This window comes from Bufo bufo, chromosome 5 (assembly GCF_905171765.1).
Source record: "Bufo bufo chromosome 5, aBufBuf1.1, whole genome shotgun sequence".
In the NCBI taxonomy this organism is placed as follows: Eukaryota; Metazoa; Chordata; class Amphibia; order Anura; family Bufonidae; genus Bufo; species Bufo bufo.
The window spans coordinates 259,419,426-259,438,390 of NC_053393.1; the positions used below are offsets into that span (position 1 = coordinate 259,419,426).

Below are 18,965 nucleotides of genomic sequence, written 5' to 3' on the forward strand. Positions count from 1 at the left end.
GGATTTGGTCCAGAAGCTGATATCCAGCATACCAGGGCGAATTGCAGAAGTCTTGAAAAAGAAGGGTCAAGGCTGGAAATATTGAGGCTTTACATAAACTTGCTGTACATGTTACGTTAAAAAAAAAAAGCATGAAATGCTTAGAATTGTACTTTAATATACCATAGAAAAATCTGACAAAAAGATCTAAAATCACTGAAGCAGCTAACTTTATGAAAATCTAAATTTGTGTCAGTCTCAAAACTTTTGGCCACAACTGTAGTTTTGTGGGGAAAGCTTCATTAAAATATATAATTTATACATTTATAGGTCAGCTCTTACACAGAAAATGCTATCAATCACTCATAACACCTCCCAATGAAGTCAGTAAGAGGAGAGAGAAATGTAAAATTACAAATTTTACAGAATCCATTCCAACAAAAATATACATCAATCTGCTCAGTTTATCCAGCTCTATAACATGCTCCCTGAATATTGCACTGCATTTGTGGTGATAGGTCCTCTCTTACACAGCGATTATTATTAGTGTTAAAGAAAAAAATCTGTTACCTCTGAAAACACTCCACTAACTAGAGTTCATAATTCCGTGCTCACACTCATAATTGAGGAAAATAAAATAAAAAGTCCTCTCAATGCCTTTTACTGCTGGTTTGTGACAGCACAGTGTCAGTATGCAAGTGAATATAAAGACAAATTTTACATAATTGGACCCCCAACCTAGAGTATGCAGTGTATAGTGTAAGTGGTGCTGTTTTGGGGAGGGGGGGGGGGGGGGGGGAAGACATATTCCTTTTAACTAAAGAACATGACACTTTTCCCCCTTGCTACACTTCAAATCCATAACACTATAACACAGACTGAGTAATTAAACGCTATGCATAACATCTGTAAGCAAACATGTATTGAAAAGAATAAAATCTTACAACAAAAACAATTTAAAAAAAGATAAAGTGTCTTCTAAAGGATTATTCCAATAGCTCAAATGCTCTCCTTGAGGGTTTTCCTTTCTTCAAACTGCTTATCCACTGCCAATGAAAGAGCTTCGAGGAATTTTTCAATTGTAACTGTATGAGACTTAAAAGAAAGGTTAGAAAATACCGTTATATTGATGGCAAGGATACATTTATATTGTCATTACTGGTATAATTACACTTCAGTTTATAATAAAACACTCTTTTGAATACATCTCCCCAGATGAAGACAAGGTCATTCTTGTTAGACTGGCAGTCTGTGTCCCACCATCCGTCACTGCACTCCCTATGCGTCTGTCCAGTGTGTGTGCAAACAGGAGCTTTAGCAAACAGGTTTAGCACTGCAGGAGTTTCACTCTTTCTCTCCTTGCTCTGTGTGCTTCTGTCCAGCTATTGACTAACTAGTTCATCAGCTCCCCTAAAAATACTTGCTTGTCTCTCTCACTCTTTGCCTGATCAATACAGGTCCTGCTGGTCTGCTTTACCTTGCTATCTGAGCCAAAATACGTCAACCTGTCGGCATACTGACAGTTGCCTTTCTGGACTTTCACCTTGGCCTGTAAGGACTTATGCACACAAATTAATTTTCTTTCCGTGTCCGTTCTTTATGAGGACTGTATAGGGAACCATTTATTTCAATGGGTCCACACAAAAAAAAAAAAAGTTACTCTGTGAGCATTCCGTTTCCGTATGTCCCTTCCGCAAAAAAACTGAATATGACCTATTATTGTACGCACAACGGACAAGGATAGGATTGTTCTGTTAGGGACCAGCTGTTCCATTCTGCAAGATACAGAATGCACGCAGACATCATCCGTATTTTTGGGGGATTTGCATTTTTCAGACAACAAAGTACATACCATACAGTCGTGTGCATGATCCCTTAGCCCGATTCCTCTGGTACTCCACTCTAGTGTCCCCAATGTCCATGGGTCGGCAGCCTGCCACTACTGTGTGGTGGGCAAGGTGTATCCATATCCACAAACCGTAACAATTCTATTCTCCCACCTTACATATAGTTACATCGTTTGCAGAGTTGAAAAAAGTCATATGTCCATCAATTTAATCTTTTGTTGATGCTCCTATGTTTTTAAGTAGGGTTGATTGAATCGAGATTTGAATAATAGATATCTAGAAATCCTGATATTGTTTTCTTCTGTTGGAACAGATCGCTCGAATGCCTGCTGCATGTGTAGACATAGCTTTACAAAAGATGCTTATGTAGCAGAATGGGAGAGTGAGTTAGGTCAGTCATTCACCCCATCAGATTGGGAAAAAGCTTACCCACTGGCTCACAAACTCTCCATCTGTTGTAAAGCTATGTCTACATATGCAGCAGGCAATCCGGCAATCTGTTCCGACAGAGGAACAGAATATCAGGATTTCGGCAATCATTTTTGCCACAGATGTGTACGTAGCCTAAGCTACCCAAAAAACGGTTATAAAATCCTTACTAGGTGGTACAAGACCCCAGTCTGGTTATATATGTTTTCCTGTCCTACTCTGACATCTATTAGAGAAGTAAAAGCCCCTGAGAACATGTATGGAATGACAGCCCCAAGATCAAGACTTTAAATAAGGCATTACTGTCTCTCATAAAGGGAACCTGTCATGTTTAACATGGTGTCTGACGTGCAGACAGCATGATATAGAGCAGGAGTTGTTGAGCAGGTTCATACATAGTTTTGTGGGAAAAAATTCTGTATAACTTGTAATTATTTTAATTTCAGAGGGAAGGTTGTCAATCACTGATAGGACCTCCTCTGACTTCAAAGCCCAGAATGAGCAGGAATTTAAGTGAATAAATTACATGTTTTACTGAATCTTTTCCCACAAAACTACATATCGGTCGGTTCATCTCCTCCTGCTCTATAACATATTGCCTACAGATTATAATGTATTTTCATCATTACAGGTTCCCTTTGGGAGAGAGCACCTTAATCAGTGTGAGGAGACTTATAGGCCATACATGCACCCCTGGAATTCTGGGAGGGAAGGGATGCAAATGAGCTCTCAACAAGCTCTGCCTCTAAGGCCACCAGATGTAAGGCAGCTATCCTATAAGTCAATGTTCAACTCTTAAAATAAGCCTTGAGACATGACTTGGATATTAAATAAGCCAGCACCTCATCTGCAGACAGCTGTTTCGGGGTGATTGCCCCTCATCAGTGCAGAGCAGAGAGTAAGTCTCCTCACACTAATTAAGGTGCTCTCTCCCTAAGGAGAGTTAGTTCCCCCCTGACCCGGACACAGGCCTCTCACCCAGTTAAGCCAGAACTGTTTGCACTGCACTGATGAGGGGCAATCACCCCAAAACAGCTGTCTGCAGATGAGGTGCTGGCTTACTTAATATCCAAGTCATGTCTCAAGGCTTATTTTAACCCCTTAGGGACCGGGCTCGTTTTCACCTTAAGGACCGGGCTCGTTTTCACCTTAAGGACCAGGGCATTTTTTGCAAATCTGACCAGTGTCACTTAAAGTCGTGATAACTTTAAAACGCTTTGACCTATCCAGGCCATTCTGAGATTGTTTTTTCGTCACATATTGTACTTCATGACAGTGGTAAAATGAAGTCCAAAAAAAAATTTTTATTTATAAAAAAATACCAAATTTACCAAAAATTTGTAAAAAATAGCAAATTTCCAAGTTTCAATTTCTCTACTTCTATAATACATAGTAATACCTCCAAAAATAGTTGTTACTTTACATTTCCCATACATCTACTTCATGTTGAGATCATTTTGGGAATGATATTTTATTTTTTGGGGATGTTACAAGAAGTTTAGAAGCAAATCTTGAAATTTTTCAGAAATTTTCAAAAACCCAATTTTTAGGGACCAGTTCAGGTCTGAAGTCACTTTGTGAGGCTTACATAATAGAAGCCACCCAAAAATGACCCCATTCTAGAAACTACACCCCTCAAGGTATTCAAAACTGATTTTTACAAACTTTGTTAACCCTTTAGGTGTTCCACAAGAATTAATGGAAAATAGAGATACAATTTCAAAATTTCACTTTTTTGTCAGATTTTCCATTTTAATATTTTTTTTCCAGTTACAAAGCAAGGGTTGGGGGGCGGAGCCTAGCGGCGCATGGAGTAGGACGCACGCCGCACTAGCTCCGGCAAGAATCCTGTCTAAATACATCTACAACGGTGGCGATATACATTTAAAACATCCGTAGGAGCGGGGGACATAGCCAGGAAGCGGTCCGGTGAAAGGAAAAAGCATCATGCCTGCAAAGAGAGGCAAAACGCCGAGCCGGCAGGACAGAGAGGCACGATCCCAAGATGGCGCTGAGGAGGAAGAGTGGCCTGACCTGAGGGCGGCGGTGAGTCAGGGAGCGGCAGCGCGGCTTGAGCGCTTCGCTCACAAGTCACACCAGTCCCCCAGCCATGTATGGGGAGAAGGAGAGGGCACCCTGGCACAAGTGGAGGAAGGCTTAGGGGAGCAAGATGGCCCCTGTAATGACGACCAGCAATTCCCAGTTCAGCAGGAGGGGGGGGGCAAGTGCTAACCTGTGCAGCACTGAAGAATGTCTGTCAGTGGTCAATGCCCCTGAGCCCACCCTGAAAGATGTGATGGCAGCTATTGCTAGCTGTAACGCCACCCTCCAGAATATGAATATTAACATTGGAAGTCTAAAAGCGGACATGTCCATTATCCGTCATGACCTGCATAAGGTGGCTGAACGCACCTCAAAAGTCGAGAGGAGGGTCTCGGATCTGGAAGATGGGGCTGTTACCCTACAGAGAGAGAGCCGGGCTGCGTCAAAGGATATAGCGGCGCTTTATTGCTAAAACCGACGACCTCGAAAACCGCTCTCGCCGCAATAATATTAGGCTGGTGGGCATCCCTGAGAAATCTGAGGGCCCAGAGGCTACTGATTTTATCGAAAAATGGCTTGCGGAAAAATTCCGTGATAGTGGACTCTCTGCACTTTACGCTGTGGAACGAGCACATAGGGTCCCCACCAGGCCTTTGCCGCCAGGACGTCCGCCACGTCCAATACTGGCTAAAATCCTGCACTATCGAGACAGAGACACTATACTGAGGGCTGCAAGATCTCATCCTGATTTAAAAATCAATGGGGTTCAGGTGTCTCTGTTCCCTGACTATTCGTCGGATGTACAGAAAAAAAGAGCTCGCTTTGTGGAAATTAAAAGGAGGCTGAGAGATTTGCAAGTACAGTACTCCATGATGTTCCCGGCCAGGCTCAGAGTGGTGGCGTTTGGATCCGCGGTGTTCTTTGAGGACTCGGACGCTGCGGTCAAGTGGTTGGATCAAAATGAGCGTCGCCTTAGGATTCCATCAACAGACACCTGACACTGTTGGACATTCCTGCTCCTGATTGAAGTTCTGATGTCCACTGGACCGTCCACCCACCGTTGTGGACATTTTCTTTTTTCTTTAGCCGGTTGCTAAAGAAATTTTGTGGGTAGAGCATACGCCCGAGGTTGCTCCCCACCTTCCTAAGGTGCCTGCGTACGGTATCGTGCTGGATGCTGTGCTGCTTCAGGCGCTGTTGGGCCTGGTTCACAATGTTGGCCCCAAGTTCAGTACTGATGCTAATTATGCTGCATATGTTTATTGTCTGGGGAGGGATAGTTGGGTGGGGGGAGGGAGGGGGGATGGGGTTAGAGTGGGTTAATAGCGTCAAAGGTGCTAATGATGGCAATTCTAAAATGCTGAAACGTACAGTCCTGGTATATTTTGTCCGGGGGGGAAAAAGGGAAGAGATGGGAATCTGTAATCTGGTATTTAACATTGTTTTTCCCTGTGGCTGCTGGGAGATGGAAAGTTGTAGATCTCAAATGTACTTTTATATATGTAAGCATTCTTATGGGACCTGCTACGAGAATACTTAGCTGGAATGTGAGAGGAATGGCGGATGCTACAAAGAGACACGGTCTGTTCCGTTACCTATCTAGATATCAGCCGGCAATAATATGCTTGCAAGAAACGCATATGACCAAACAATCTATACATGTTATGCAAAAGCCGTGGTTGGGTTATTCGGTGCACTCCGTCTTCTCCTCGCATTCCAGGGGGGGGTTAGTATCCTAGTTCATAAGAATATCATATTTGAATGCCTGAGGGTATGTGTGGATGAAGAGGGAAGGTTTATAGGAATGCATTGTGTGGTCCAAGGGATGAGAATGGTGTTAGCGACAATCTATATACCCCCACCATTTTCCTCGGTACCTTTAAGGAAGCTTATAGAATTCATGGCGGAGTTTTCTGAACTTCCAATGTTAATAGTGGGAGATTTTAATAATGTACTTGACAGTTCGCTTGATAGATGCCAGATCACACCTAGTGGTAGTAGTACGGGTGAAACCTCGTTTGCAAGAATACTGAGGGAAGTAGGTCTGATGGTTGTATGGAGAGAGACCCACCCCCTGGACAGGAAGTACTCGTGTTGCTCCTCGACCTATGGCTCCCTGTCGCGTATAGATCTGGGTCTGGTAAATGCTCATATGTTCCCGTTTGTACAGACCTCAGAGTATCTTTCTAGGACCCTATCTGACCATTCCTTATTTAGCATCACCCTTGATATATCTGTGACAGCCAGGCCGGGGGTTAGATACTGGCGACTAAATGCCTTTTGGTTAAAACTGATGGGTGACCCGTCCGATATGCTTCAATCCCTTAGGGAATATTTTTGTATAAATGAAGGGACTGCGTCTCCGTTAGTCGTCTGGGAAGCAATGAAGGCCTTCCTCAGAGGATCCTTTATTAAAACAGTCAGTCGGATTAAATCTAAATCTAGAGAGCTTGATCGGCAGAAACATGATAATATGAAGCTAGCGGAGGAAGCCTTTGTGTTGAATCCATCTAACCTAACAAGCAATGCCTTGAAGACTAGGCAGGAGGAGTTGAGGTGTCACCTCTTGGAGGTAGCAGAGAGGAAGAGACTGTTTTACAAGCAGCAATTTTTTTACTGAAGTTGAGAGTGTAGGCCATATGCTCTCTGTTATCGCAAAAGCGCAGCAAGGATCACAATGTATATCTGGCCTGTTAGATGCTGGCGTCGTCCTCAGGCGTGATACGGATAACATTTTGAATATACTAAATAATTTTTATTCCTCTCTGTATGCTTCCAGGGTGACATGCTCGGATGAAGAGATTGACACCTTTTTGGCCACATTAGATCTTCCTAAGCTTTCCAGGGAGGACAGTATGCGGTTAGAGGAGCCGATTGAGCTAGAAGAATTGAGGGTGGCATTGGCTGCTATGGCTAACGACAAGGCTCCGGGTTTGGATGGGCTTCCGGCGGAAGTATATAAGTCCTTTGCGGAAGTGTTGCTCCCGGAACTTCTGAAGGTATTCAATTGTTCTAAGGAGAGGGGGGAGCTACCTCCGTCTATGCAGGAGGCGGTAATAGTAGTCATTCCTAAGCCGGACAAGGATCACTCTCTCCCTGACTCATATAGACCGATATCGTTACTCTCCACTGATGTTAAGTTGCTTGCAAAGGTCTTGGCCATGCGTCTGTCTAAGGTGATTTTGTCTATCATACACTCTGACCAGACTGGCTTCATGCCTCAGAAATCAACGTCAATTAATATTAGAAGAGTGTTTGCCAGTATTCAACTTCCAGCTGATAATGTTGGAGATAGAGCTATCCTTTCTTTGGATGCGGCCAAGGCCTTTGACAGCATTGAGTGGCGATTCTTGTGGAGAGTTATGGCGTATATGGGATTTGGAGATGAGTATATATCCTGGGTCCGGGTGCTATACTCTAAACCCGAAGCATGTATCAGGGCGAATGGAGGGGTGTCCCCCAAGTTCTGTCTGGGCTGGGGTACTAGACAGGGGTGCCCGTTGTCGCCTCTGCTATTTGCAGTTGCGATTGAGCCATTAGCCGCGGCAATTCGTAAATCAATGGACATCCGGGGGTTCCAATATGGGACAGTTAATAATAAAGTGGCGATGTATGCAGATGACACCTTGCTTTTTCTGGGAGATACTGGTCCATCGTTGGAAGCGGCTATGAAAATCATTGATTGCTTCGGGGATCTGTCGGGTCTGACTATTAACTGGAGTAAGTCGGCGATTATGCTGCTTGACGGGCAAGTGCAATCACAGACAGTGCGAGACAGAAATCTTCCATGTGTAGCGACCTTTAAGTATTTGGGTATCCATATATCTCCGAGAGTCCGAGACTTTGGGCGCCTTAACTTTGACCCGTTGGTTATCAAATTTCGCAATAAGACTAAGGCATGGTGTAAACTATATCTGTCGGTGGCGGGAAGAGCTAATCTCATTAAAATGGTGTTGATGCCCCAGCTACTCTATGTTCTGCATAACTCCACGGTCTGGCTGTCAAAATCCAAATTTGTTCCTATCAATGCTACTTTCAGGGAGCTCATATGGCGGAAGGGGCAACCGAGAATTAAGCTTGAAACGTTGCAATATCCTAAAACAGAAAAGGGCCTTGCAGTGCCAAACCCCTGGGTATACTTCCTGGCTGCACAATGCCAACATTTTAAGGGGTGGATGGAACTGGAGTCGAGTGAGATGTCGTGTCAGTTGTTTAAACATTGCTTGTCCTCTAATGACTTACTGCTGATCCTTGAGACTAAGGGGGCTGGAAGGAGTGGTCCGATGGGCGATCTGGGACACTTGAGCTTGACCTTATTCCATACGGACTGCATCCTGAGGGGGGTTTTCGGCAATACGGAATACACTCCACTGTGGGCCAATCCTGTGCTGCCGGAATTCCTCTCCCTGTCTGAGTTTGGGGCATGGAAAAGGAAGGGTATTCTGAGGTTGGGGCATCTTTTGGAGGATAAGAAGTTCATGTCATTTGCCAGATTTCAAGAGAAGTATGAGCTGCCTAGAACTCACTTTTATAAGTACCTTCAGGTGAGACATGCATACAACTCCACATTTAAAGGTACGACTGAGGTGGCAGGGAGAGATGCTGCATTGCACCAGATTCTGTCCAGGGGGGCGAGGAGAGGTATGATTTCCTGTATATACAAGCTGCTGCTTGATAAGTTTCTAATGTCGCATCCGCTTACGGCTAAAAGTAAATGGGAGAAAGATGTTGGCGAATTAACTGATGACCAATGGTCTGACATACTGGAGGCGATACCTCTCTCTTCCTTGAGTGAAGGACGTAAACTCTAGCAGCTGTTTATTGTCCATAGGGTCTACAAAACACCGTTTTTTTTGTTCCGTATAGGGTTCAGACCTACGGATGAGTGTCCAAGATGTTCTGTGGTGTCTGCAGATCTGTTGCATATGATGTGGACGTGCGAGAGGTTAGGGAGATACTGGGAGTTGGTACGTCAGACAACACAGGAAGTTTACAAAGTACGAATACACTCTGATCCGAAAGTGTGTGTGTTAGGATATGTCTCTGAATTGGCCACTGGGCAGGTGCATAAAATAGCTATAGGGAGAATGTTATATGTCGCTAGGAAGTTAATAGCCCTACATTGGATACAGACAGCTCCGCCAATCCTAGGTGAATTCCTAAGTGCGGTTGACACAATGCTGAGTTATGAACGGATGGTGTACCAGAAGCGTGGATGCCCAGCGAAATTTGAAAAATTGTGGGATCCATGGCTGTCGTTTCGACGTCTGAATAGAAATGATTAATAATGTGCCTTTGTATTTTGTAGGTTAGGGTGGGGTGGGGAGGTTGGATTGAAACTGGATTAATACACATAGTTTGATGTCCTTTTTGTTATTAGTCCTATGGACAATATGTCTATATGTCATCCTTGCATGTATTGTGAAAAAGCGTGTATTTACACTGTAAAATGTTTAATAAAAAGAATCTGATTTAAAAACAAAGCAAGGGTTAACAGCCAAACCAAACTCAATATTTATGGCCCTGATTCTGTAGTTTACAAAAACACCCCATATGTGGTCGTAAACTGCTGTACGGGCACACGGCAGGGTGCAGAAGGAAAGGAATGCCATACGGTTTTTGGAAGGCAGGTTTTGCTGGACTGGTTTTTTTTGACACCATGTCCCATTTGCAGCCCCCCTGATGCACCCCTAAAGTAGAAACTCCAAAAAAGTGACCCCATTTTAGAAACTACGGGATAGGGTGGCAGTATGGTTGGTACTAGTTTAGGGTACATATGATTTTTGGTTGCTCTATATTACACTTTTTGTGAGGCAAGGTAACAAGAAATAGTTGTTTTGGCACCGTTTTTATTTTTTGTTATTTACAACATTCATCTGACAGGTTAGATCATGTGATATTTTTATAGACCAGGATGTCACGGATGCGGCGATACCTAAAATGTATACTTTTTTTTTTATTTATGTAAGTTTTACACAATGATTTCATTTTTTAAGCAAAATAAAATCATGTTTTAGTGTTTCCATAGTCTGAGAGCCATAATTTTTTCAGTTTTTGGGCGATTACCTTGGGTAGGGTATGATTTTTGCGGGATGAGATGACGGTTTTATTAGCACTATTTTGGGGGGCGTGTGACTTTTTGATCGCTTGCTATTGCACTTTTTGTGATGTAAGGTGACAAAAAATTGTTTATTTAGCACAGTTTGTATTTTTCACGGTGTTCATCTGAGGGGTTAGGTCATGTGATATGTTTATAGAGCCGGTCGATACGGACGCGGCGATACCTAATATGTATACTTTTTTTTCCCCCACCCCTATTTTTTTTTTTTTTACCAATTTTTGTTAACTTTATTTGGGGAAAATGAAGTTTTTGTTTATTTTTACTTCAAACTTTTTTTTGGGGGGGAAAATTTATTTTTTCAACTTTATTTTTCACTTTATTTTTTGTCCCACTTTGGGACTTGAACTTTTGGGGGTCTAATCCTTTACAATGCATTCCAATACTTCTGTATTGGAATGCATTGGCTGTATGAATAATACAGTGAGTATTACTCATACAGCTTCCGGCCTGTGAGATCCAGGGGGCTGGATATCACAGGCTCGTTACCGGAAGGCAGCGCGATGCCTTCCTTAGGCATCTCGCTGCATTCCATGCCATCGGGTCCCCCCCACAGCCGCATGGGGACCCGATGGTCCTTAAGTACCAGGACAACATGCCGTACCGGTACGTCATATGTCCTGAAGAGGTTAAGAGCTGAACATTGACTTATAGGATAGCTGCCTTACATCTGGTGGCATTAGAGGCAGCACTTGTTGAGAGGTCATTTGCATCCCTTCCCTCCCAGAATTCCAGGGGAGCATGTATGGCCTATATGTCTCCTCACACTGATTAAGGTGCTCTCTCCCTAAGGAGAGTCAATTCCCCCCTGACCCGAACACAGGCCTCTCATCCAGTTAAGCCAGTACTCTCTGCTCTGCACTGATGAGGCGCAATCACCCCGAAACAGCTGTCTGCAGATGAGGTGCTGGCTTATTTAATATCCAAGTCATGTATCAAGGCTTATTTTAAGAGTTGAACATTGACTTATAGGATAGCTGCCTTACATCTGGTGGCATTAGAGGCAGAGCTTGTTAAGAGCTCATTTGCATCCCTTCCCTCCCAGGGTCCCTTTAACCTTCTTTACTATGTGGACAATCAGCTATCAAGCTAGCTGTCCTGTCTGTGCAACCTAAGCCTCAGCTCCCCTAGCTTAAACCCCCTTAATGACCAGACCACTTTTTACAATTCTGCACTACACTACTTTCACCGTTTATTGCTCGGTCATGCAACTTACCACCCAAATGAATTTTACCTCCTTTTCTTCTCACAAATAGAGCTATCATTTGGTGGTATTTCATTGCTGCTGACATTTTTTGTTATTAATCGAAATTTACCGAAATTTTTGCAAAAAAATTTCATTTTTCACTTTCAGTTGTAATTTTTTTTTTTTTAACTACATTTCTATATAAATTTTTATCAAAATTTATTGTTCTACATGTCTTTGATAAAAAAAAATGTTTGGGTAAAAAAAAAAAAATGGTTTGGGTAAAAGTTATAGCGTTTATAAACTATGGTACAAAAATGTGAATTTACGCTTTTTGAAGCAGCTCTGACTTTCTGAGCACCTGTCATGTTTCCTGAGGTTCTACAATGCCCAGACAGTAGGAAAACCCCCACAAATGACCCCATTTCGGAAAGTAGACACCCTAAGGTATTCGCTGATGGGCATAGTGAGTTCATAGAACTTTTTATTTTTTGTCACAAGTTAGCGGAAAATGATGTTTTTTTTTTTCTTACAAAGTCTCATATTCCACTAACTTGTGACAAAATATAAAAACTTCCATGAACTCACTATGCCCATCACGAAATACCTTGGGGTGTCTTCTTTCCAAAATGGGGTCACTTGTGGGGTAGTTATACTGCCCTGGCATTTTAGGGGCCCTAATGCGTGAGAAGTAGTTTGAAATCAAAATGTGTAAAAAAATGCCCTGTGAAATCCTAAAGTTGCTCTTTGGAATGTGGGACCCTTTGCCCACCTAGGCTGTAAAAAAGTGTCACACATGTGGTATCGCCGTACTCAGGAGAAGTTGGGCAATGTGTTTTGGGGTGTCTTTTTACACATGCCCATGCTGGGTGAGATAAATATCTCTGTCAAATGACAACTTTGTATAAAAAAAATGGGAAAAGTTGTCTTTTGCCGAGATATTTCTCTCACCCAGCATGGGTATATGTAAAAAGACACCCCAAAACACATTGCCCAACTTCTCCTGAGTACGGCGATACCACATGTGTGACACTTTTTTGCAGCCTAGGTGGGCAAAGGGGCCCACATTCCAAAGAGCACCTTTTTTTGTCTCCCTTTCCGCTAACTTGGGACAAAAAGTTCAATCTTTCATGGACTCAATATGCCCCTCAGCGAATACCTTGGGGCGTCTTCTTTCCGAAATGGGGTCACATGTGGGGTATTTATACTGCCCTGGCATTTTAGGGGCCCTAAAGCGTGAGAAGAAGTCTGGAATATAAATGTCTAAAAAATGTTACGCATTTGGATTCCGTGAGGGGTATGGTGAGTTCATGTGAGATTTTATTTTTTGTCACAAGTTAGTGGAATATAAGACTTTGTAAGAAAAAACAAAAACAAAAAAAAAAATCTATTTCCGCTAACTTTCCGCTAATTTCCGATCCATGGATCCGTAAAACACATACGGACGTCTGAATGGAGCCTTACAGGGGGGTGATCAATGACAGGGGGACGATCAGGGAGTCTATATGGGGTGATCAGGGGTTAATAAGTGACAGGGGGGGGTGTAGTGTAGTGCTACTTATTACAGAGCTGCCTGTGTCCTCTGGTGGTCGATCCAAGCAAAAGGGACCACCAGAGGACCAGGTATATTAGACGCTGTTATCAAAACAGCGTCTAATATACCTGTAAGGGGTTAAAAAAAATCGCATCTACAGCCTGCCAGCGAACGATCGCCGCTGGCAGGCTGTAGATCCACTCGCTTACCTGCAGTTCCTATGTGCGCGCGTTCACAGGAAATCTCGCGTCTCGCGAGATGACGCGTATATGCGTCTAGGAGGAATGAATCGACCGCCGCCAGGACGCAATCCTGCGTTAGGCGTTCGGGAAGCAGTTAAACATAACATGCTCTGTTGTTTCATAATGACATTCTGAATAATCATCCCTGAAACCTGGTAATGTGAATACACCAGACTAAATATGAGCAGAGAAATTAAACTGCATCATGTGAACGAAGAATATGTTGACAGTTGAAACAGGACACATTCCAATTTACTAACAAGAAAACAGTTCAGAGGCTCCTGGTCGTTCCTGACCTGGTTTTCCTTTGGCTCATTTCCTGCAAGAACTACTTAGAGTTTCGAAACACCTAATTTCCCCATACAGCTTAGTGTCGATCCCCATCACAAAACAGGACCAAGTTCCTATCCTTCCTCATTTTCCCATATTCTCTCAGATGATGTTTGGCTTTCTTGTCACTGTATGTCTAATACTCATTACAATAAGTGTTTTACACTAAATAAGTGATGTAAACTAAAGTTAAAACATGTGTATACTAAATGTACAGTAAATATAAAAAAAAACACTTTATGGCCAAATATATCTAAGTAAAATTTAGATTTTACTTGTCAGAAATATTGCATAGAATTTAAAAGATTAAATGGTCATTAACTTTTAAACAACTTTGGTATTTTCTCTGATGATATATTGCAGTTACTTACATTTGCCTGTATTGCTGATTTATGGAAAGTTTGTTTAAAGTAAAAAGTAAATAATGTTCAACATACAGTGTATTACTTAGAAAATGATTAAAAAAAACGTGATCTAAACCAATGCATATGTATTTGACTAATAAATTACTAAATGAATCCCTTAGTGACCACCAATACGCCTTTTTACAGTGGTCACTAAGGGGTCTTAGATGGGCTGTCGTCTTTCAGAACTTCCCAGTCTAAGCGTTGCATGGGCATTCTGTGCAGTGGAGAGCGGGGGCTCTGCTGTTTAAACCATCGGCTTGGACTACCTCTGTATCCAATTAAACCTGTGCAGGCAGGTCAGGGCCTAGTGAAGGTCTCAGGCCAGCCTCCAGCGTTTCCCAATTTAGTCATCAGAAAGGCGCAGCCTGCTGGTCAATGTCAGTATAGCAAGGACATTAAAATGCATTGCACTATAGGAATAGTGTAATGTATTTTAGAAGTGATCAAAAGATGGCCTATTATTATAGTTCCCTTGTGGGACTATTAAATGGTTAATGTAAAAACATTAAAATTTCAATTAAAATAATATTTTTTTTGCAAAAATAAAATCTCCTCCACATGCCAAAAACAAAATTCCAGAATTAAAGAAAAAGAAGGATAAGCAGGCACACTCTTATTTGGGTCAGTCTATTAAATTTATTTATATTGAAGGTGATTGTGAGGTCTTTATGGTAGAAAATATATAATATAATGTACGTGCTAAAAAGTTGAATCAATAGTTATGAGTCTGATAAAAATAGAGCTGATAAAAATAGAGAGATAGGAATATTTCCTTTTTAATAGATAGTAAAAGTTGTAGGAATAATGGTTAAAAATGTAAAAATTGTAAAAATGGTGATGATGAGTGGGTGATCACCACTAGACAGTTGCCACTTGGTGGAGGATATTGATGCGCTAATAATGGCGATTCCTCTTGTTTATAAAGTCTTGCATAAAATAGTGGCCACTGGACAGAGGATAAGTAGAGGATAAATAGTGCGCCTTATATATTTATATCTCCATTCATAAGGTAGTCTTTCATAAGGCAGTGATTGCTGGACAGGAGATAAATGTTAAATGGTGCGCCTTTATATACTTATGTCTCCGTTTATAGGGTAGTCTTTCAAATAATAATCGCTAGGCAGAAAATAGTGCGCCTTGTTAATGTGTCACTATTTGTTCAATAGTCTTTCATAAATCAGTAGACATGTACATATACAGTTCTTCAAAATATGTGACAATATGTATCTAGTGATCTCTGCATTCCTTGTGCCGAGCTGTGGGAGAAAGGGATGCTCTGTGCCGGAGTGCGGCGTCCCGCGCTGTCTCGGGCTACAGAGGTCACTTACCCTTCACCCGGCGCTGTTGTGTCAGGTCCTCAGATAGCGGTCGGCCGTTCCTAGGAGACTGTCTTGAATCCAGCGCAGTTCAGAGGAGTCAGCGTGCCTCATGTTGCCTAGGACGCAAGGGGGCGTGGTTCGCGCGTCTGGAGAATGACGCGGGCAGTCACGTGATCGCGATCCTCTCCAAGCTTGTGCAAAGTGATCCTCTTGCTCTGTTTAGAATGATGAGTGTTCTAACAATCCTCTGCGTCTTAAACGCGTTTCGGGAGTCTCTCCCTTCATCAGTAAGTGGAGGATTGTGGTAGATACTGTGGTATTTATAGGACAGCAGTAATCAGCTCATTTGTGAACTAATTATCTTTGCCAATAAAATTGGTTGTTTGCATTAAATGCCTTATTCAGGTCGTATATGGCAAATCCCTTATTGGGCATATTAGATTTGTAGCAAAAATAATATAAAAAATAATAATAAAAATTAATAAGAATAAAAATAAAAAATGTCCAGATTGTGGGAAAGTAAAGAAAAATATAGAGATATGTAGAGAAGTGTGTCTGATTGGAACGGGTCACACCTTTGATGGGGTGATTAGTTTTCAAAATTGAATAGTATTAAAAGGTAATTGCTATGTAAATGTTAACTAGTTGATAGTATTTGTGGTGTAGAAGAGTGATTGTTGTTGTAAGTGCGGGCTAGGTTGATTATTTTGTGTAGGTTTGGGGCTTATTTGTAAGTTTAATATAGATATGGATCTTTATATGTTTTCATGTGGTATTGCTGGTAAATCCTGGTGTTTCCTGGTTGTGAACACACAGTGGGATGTGCCCATTATGTCACTGGTCCGTAGTATGAAAGACCCAGTGAATATACGGGTTTATCATCCCTGTATATTCCAAAAAGGAAGGACAACACAAAACACAGCAAAAAAGAGAGAGCCTAAATAGGTTCATAACATATGGAACACACGGTGGGATGTACCCATTATGTCACTGGTCCGTAGTATGAAAGACCCAGTGAATATGCCCGCACTTACAACAACAATCACTCTTCTACACCACAAATACTATTAACTAGTTAACACTTACATAGCAATTACCTTTTTATACTATAGAAATCCATAATGCTGAATTTTGTCTGACGTATGATCGAGAGTAAAGCTCTTTTATTAACTAATCAAATATGCCACTATTACCTTACACCACAAAATATGTTATTTGACCCACTATCCACAGGAAGGTTCCTAACCAATGAATCTATAATTATCACTCTGCAAAATAAAGACAAAAACTATAATACCCATCAAATCAATTTTGAAAACTAATCACCCCATCAAAGGTGTGACCCGTTCCAATCATACACACTTCTCTACATATCTCTATATTTTTCTTTACTTTCCCACAATCTGGACATTTTTATTTTTATTCTTATTTATTTTTATTATCATTTTTTATATTATTTTTGCTACAAATCTAATATGCCCAATAAGGGATTTGCCCTATACGACCTGAATAAGGCATTTAATGCAAACAACCAATTTTATTGGCAAAGATAATTAGTTCACAAATGAGCTGATTACTGCTGTCCTATATAAATACCACAGTATCTACCACAATCCTCCACTTACTGATGAAGGGAGAGACTCCCGAAACGCATTTAAGAAGCAGAGGATTGTTAGAACACTCATCATTCTAAACAGAGCAAGAGGATCACTTTGAACAAGCTTGGAGAGGATCGCGATCACGTGACTGCCCGCGTCATTCTCCAGACGCGCGAACCACGCCCCCTGGCGTCCTAGGCAACACGAGGCACGCTGACTCCTCTGAACTGCGCTGGATTCAAGACAGTCTCCTAGGAACGGCCGACCGCTATCCGAGGACCTGACACAACAGCGCAGGGTGAAGGGTAAGTGTAGCCAGAGACAGTGCGGGACGCCGCACTCCGGCACAGAGCATCCCTTTCTCCCACAGCTCGGCACAAGGAATGCAGAGATCACTAGATACATATTGTCACATATTTTGAAGAACTGTATATGTACATGTCTACTGATTTATGAAAGACTATTGAACAAATAGTGACACATTAACAAGGTGCACTATTTTCTGCCTAGCGATTATTATTTGAAAGACTACCCTATAAACGGAGACATAAGTATATAAAGGCGCACCATTTAACATTTATCTCCTGTCCAGCAATCACTGCCTTATGAAAGACTACCTTATGAATGGAGATATAAATATATAAGGCGCACTATTTATCCTCTACTTATCCTCTGTCCAGTGGCCACTATTTTATGCAAGACTTTATAAACAAGAGGAATCGCCATTATTAGCGCATCAATATCCTCCACCAAGTGGCAACTGTCTAGTGGTGATCACCCACTCATCATCACCATTTTTACAATTTTTACATTTTTAACCATTATTCCTACAACTTTTACTATTAAAAAGGAAATATTCCTATCTCTATATTTTTATCAGCTCTATTTTTTAGCAGACTCATAACTATTGATTCAACTTTTTAGCACGTACATTATATTATATATTTTCTACCATAAAGACCTCACAATCACCTTAAATATAAATAAATTTAATAGACTGACCCAAATAAGAGTGTGCCTGCTTATCCTTCTTTTTCTTTAATTCTACGCTTCTGACTGGGTGAGTCAGGTTTAGCAGTCCTGCACCTCTACCATTTGCCTGAACAGTAGAGCCGTCTATTCCACCTTTCCTCTTTAGCTAAAATAAAAAATAAAAAATGGAATAAACTATCAAAGTTTGGTGTACCCCAAAATGATACAAATAAAAACTACTAAGTTTTCCCACAAAAATCAAGCCCTTACTCAGCTCCGTAGAAACAAAAACGTAAAAAAGTTATGGGTCTTAAAATGCAGAGATGCAAAAAGACTATTTTTAAAAAAAAGGGGTTTTTATTGTGCAAAAGTAGCAAAACGTAAAAAACAAAACACTACATGTATTTGGTATTGCTGTAATCGTACTGACTTGAGTTATGTTATTAATGCCGAAAAATGAACGCCACAAAATTTATAACGTAAAAACAGTGGCAGTATTACAGTTTTTTCCTATCCCTCTCCAAGAAAGAGTTAATAAATGTTAAATCAGTATGTTATGTGTACCTCATAATGGCACTATTAAAAATTACAACTTGTCTTGCAAAAAACAAGCCCTCATATGGCTAAACAGACAGAAAAATATAAAAGTGATAGATCTTGGAAGGAGACCATAAAAAAAATGGAAAAAAAATATAGATTTTTTGTACTCACCGTAAAATCCTTTTCTCTTAGTAGGCAATGGGGGACACAGCACCATGGGTATATGCCCGGCTGACACTAGAAACAAAAAAAGTGTTGGCTCCACCCAAGTGGGCTATACCCCTCTGCCAGAGCCGAGAGAGATCAGTCGGTACAAAAGCAGTAGGAACGTCACACCTGAACCAAAAAACTGAAAGCCAGCAAGTCTTCAACTGGGGAAACCCGACAACCAATTAGGCAAACGCCGGGACCTCAAACAAGA

General features: G+C 41.5%; 1 protein-coding gene across 4 annotated transcripts in view; it reads right to left on the minus strand.

Moving 5' to 3' along the window:
- Positions 1 to 291: 291 nt before the first annotated feature.
- The window catches only part of TRIP13 (thyroid hormone receptor interactor 13), a 211,376-nt gene continuing 192,702 nt past the window's right edge, over positions 292 to 18,965 (minus strand). For all 4 annotated transcript variants that reach the window (XM_040434140.1, XM_040434142.1, XM_040434139.1 and 1 more), the window contains exon 14: positions 292 to 1,074. In XM_040434140.1, coding sequence (XP_040290074.1) covers positions 979 to 1,074 — 96 coding nt within the window. In that variant the 3' untranslated portion in view covers positions 292 to 978. The remainder of the gene's footprint in view (positions 1,075 to 18,965) is intronic.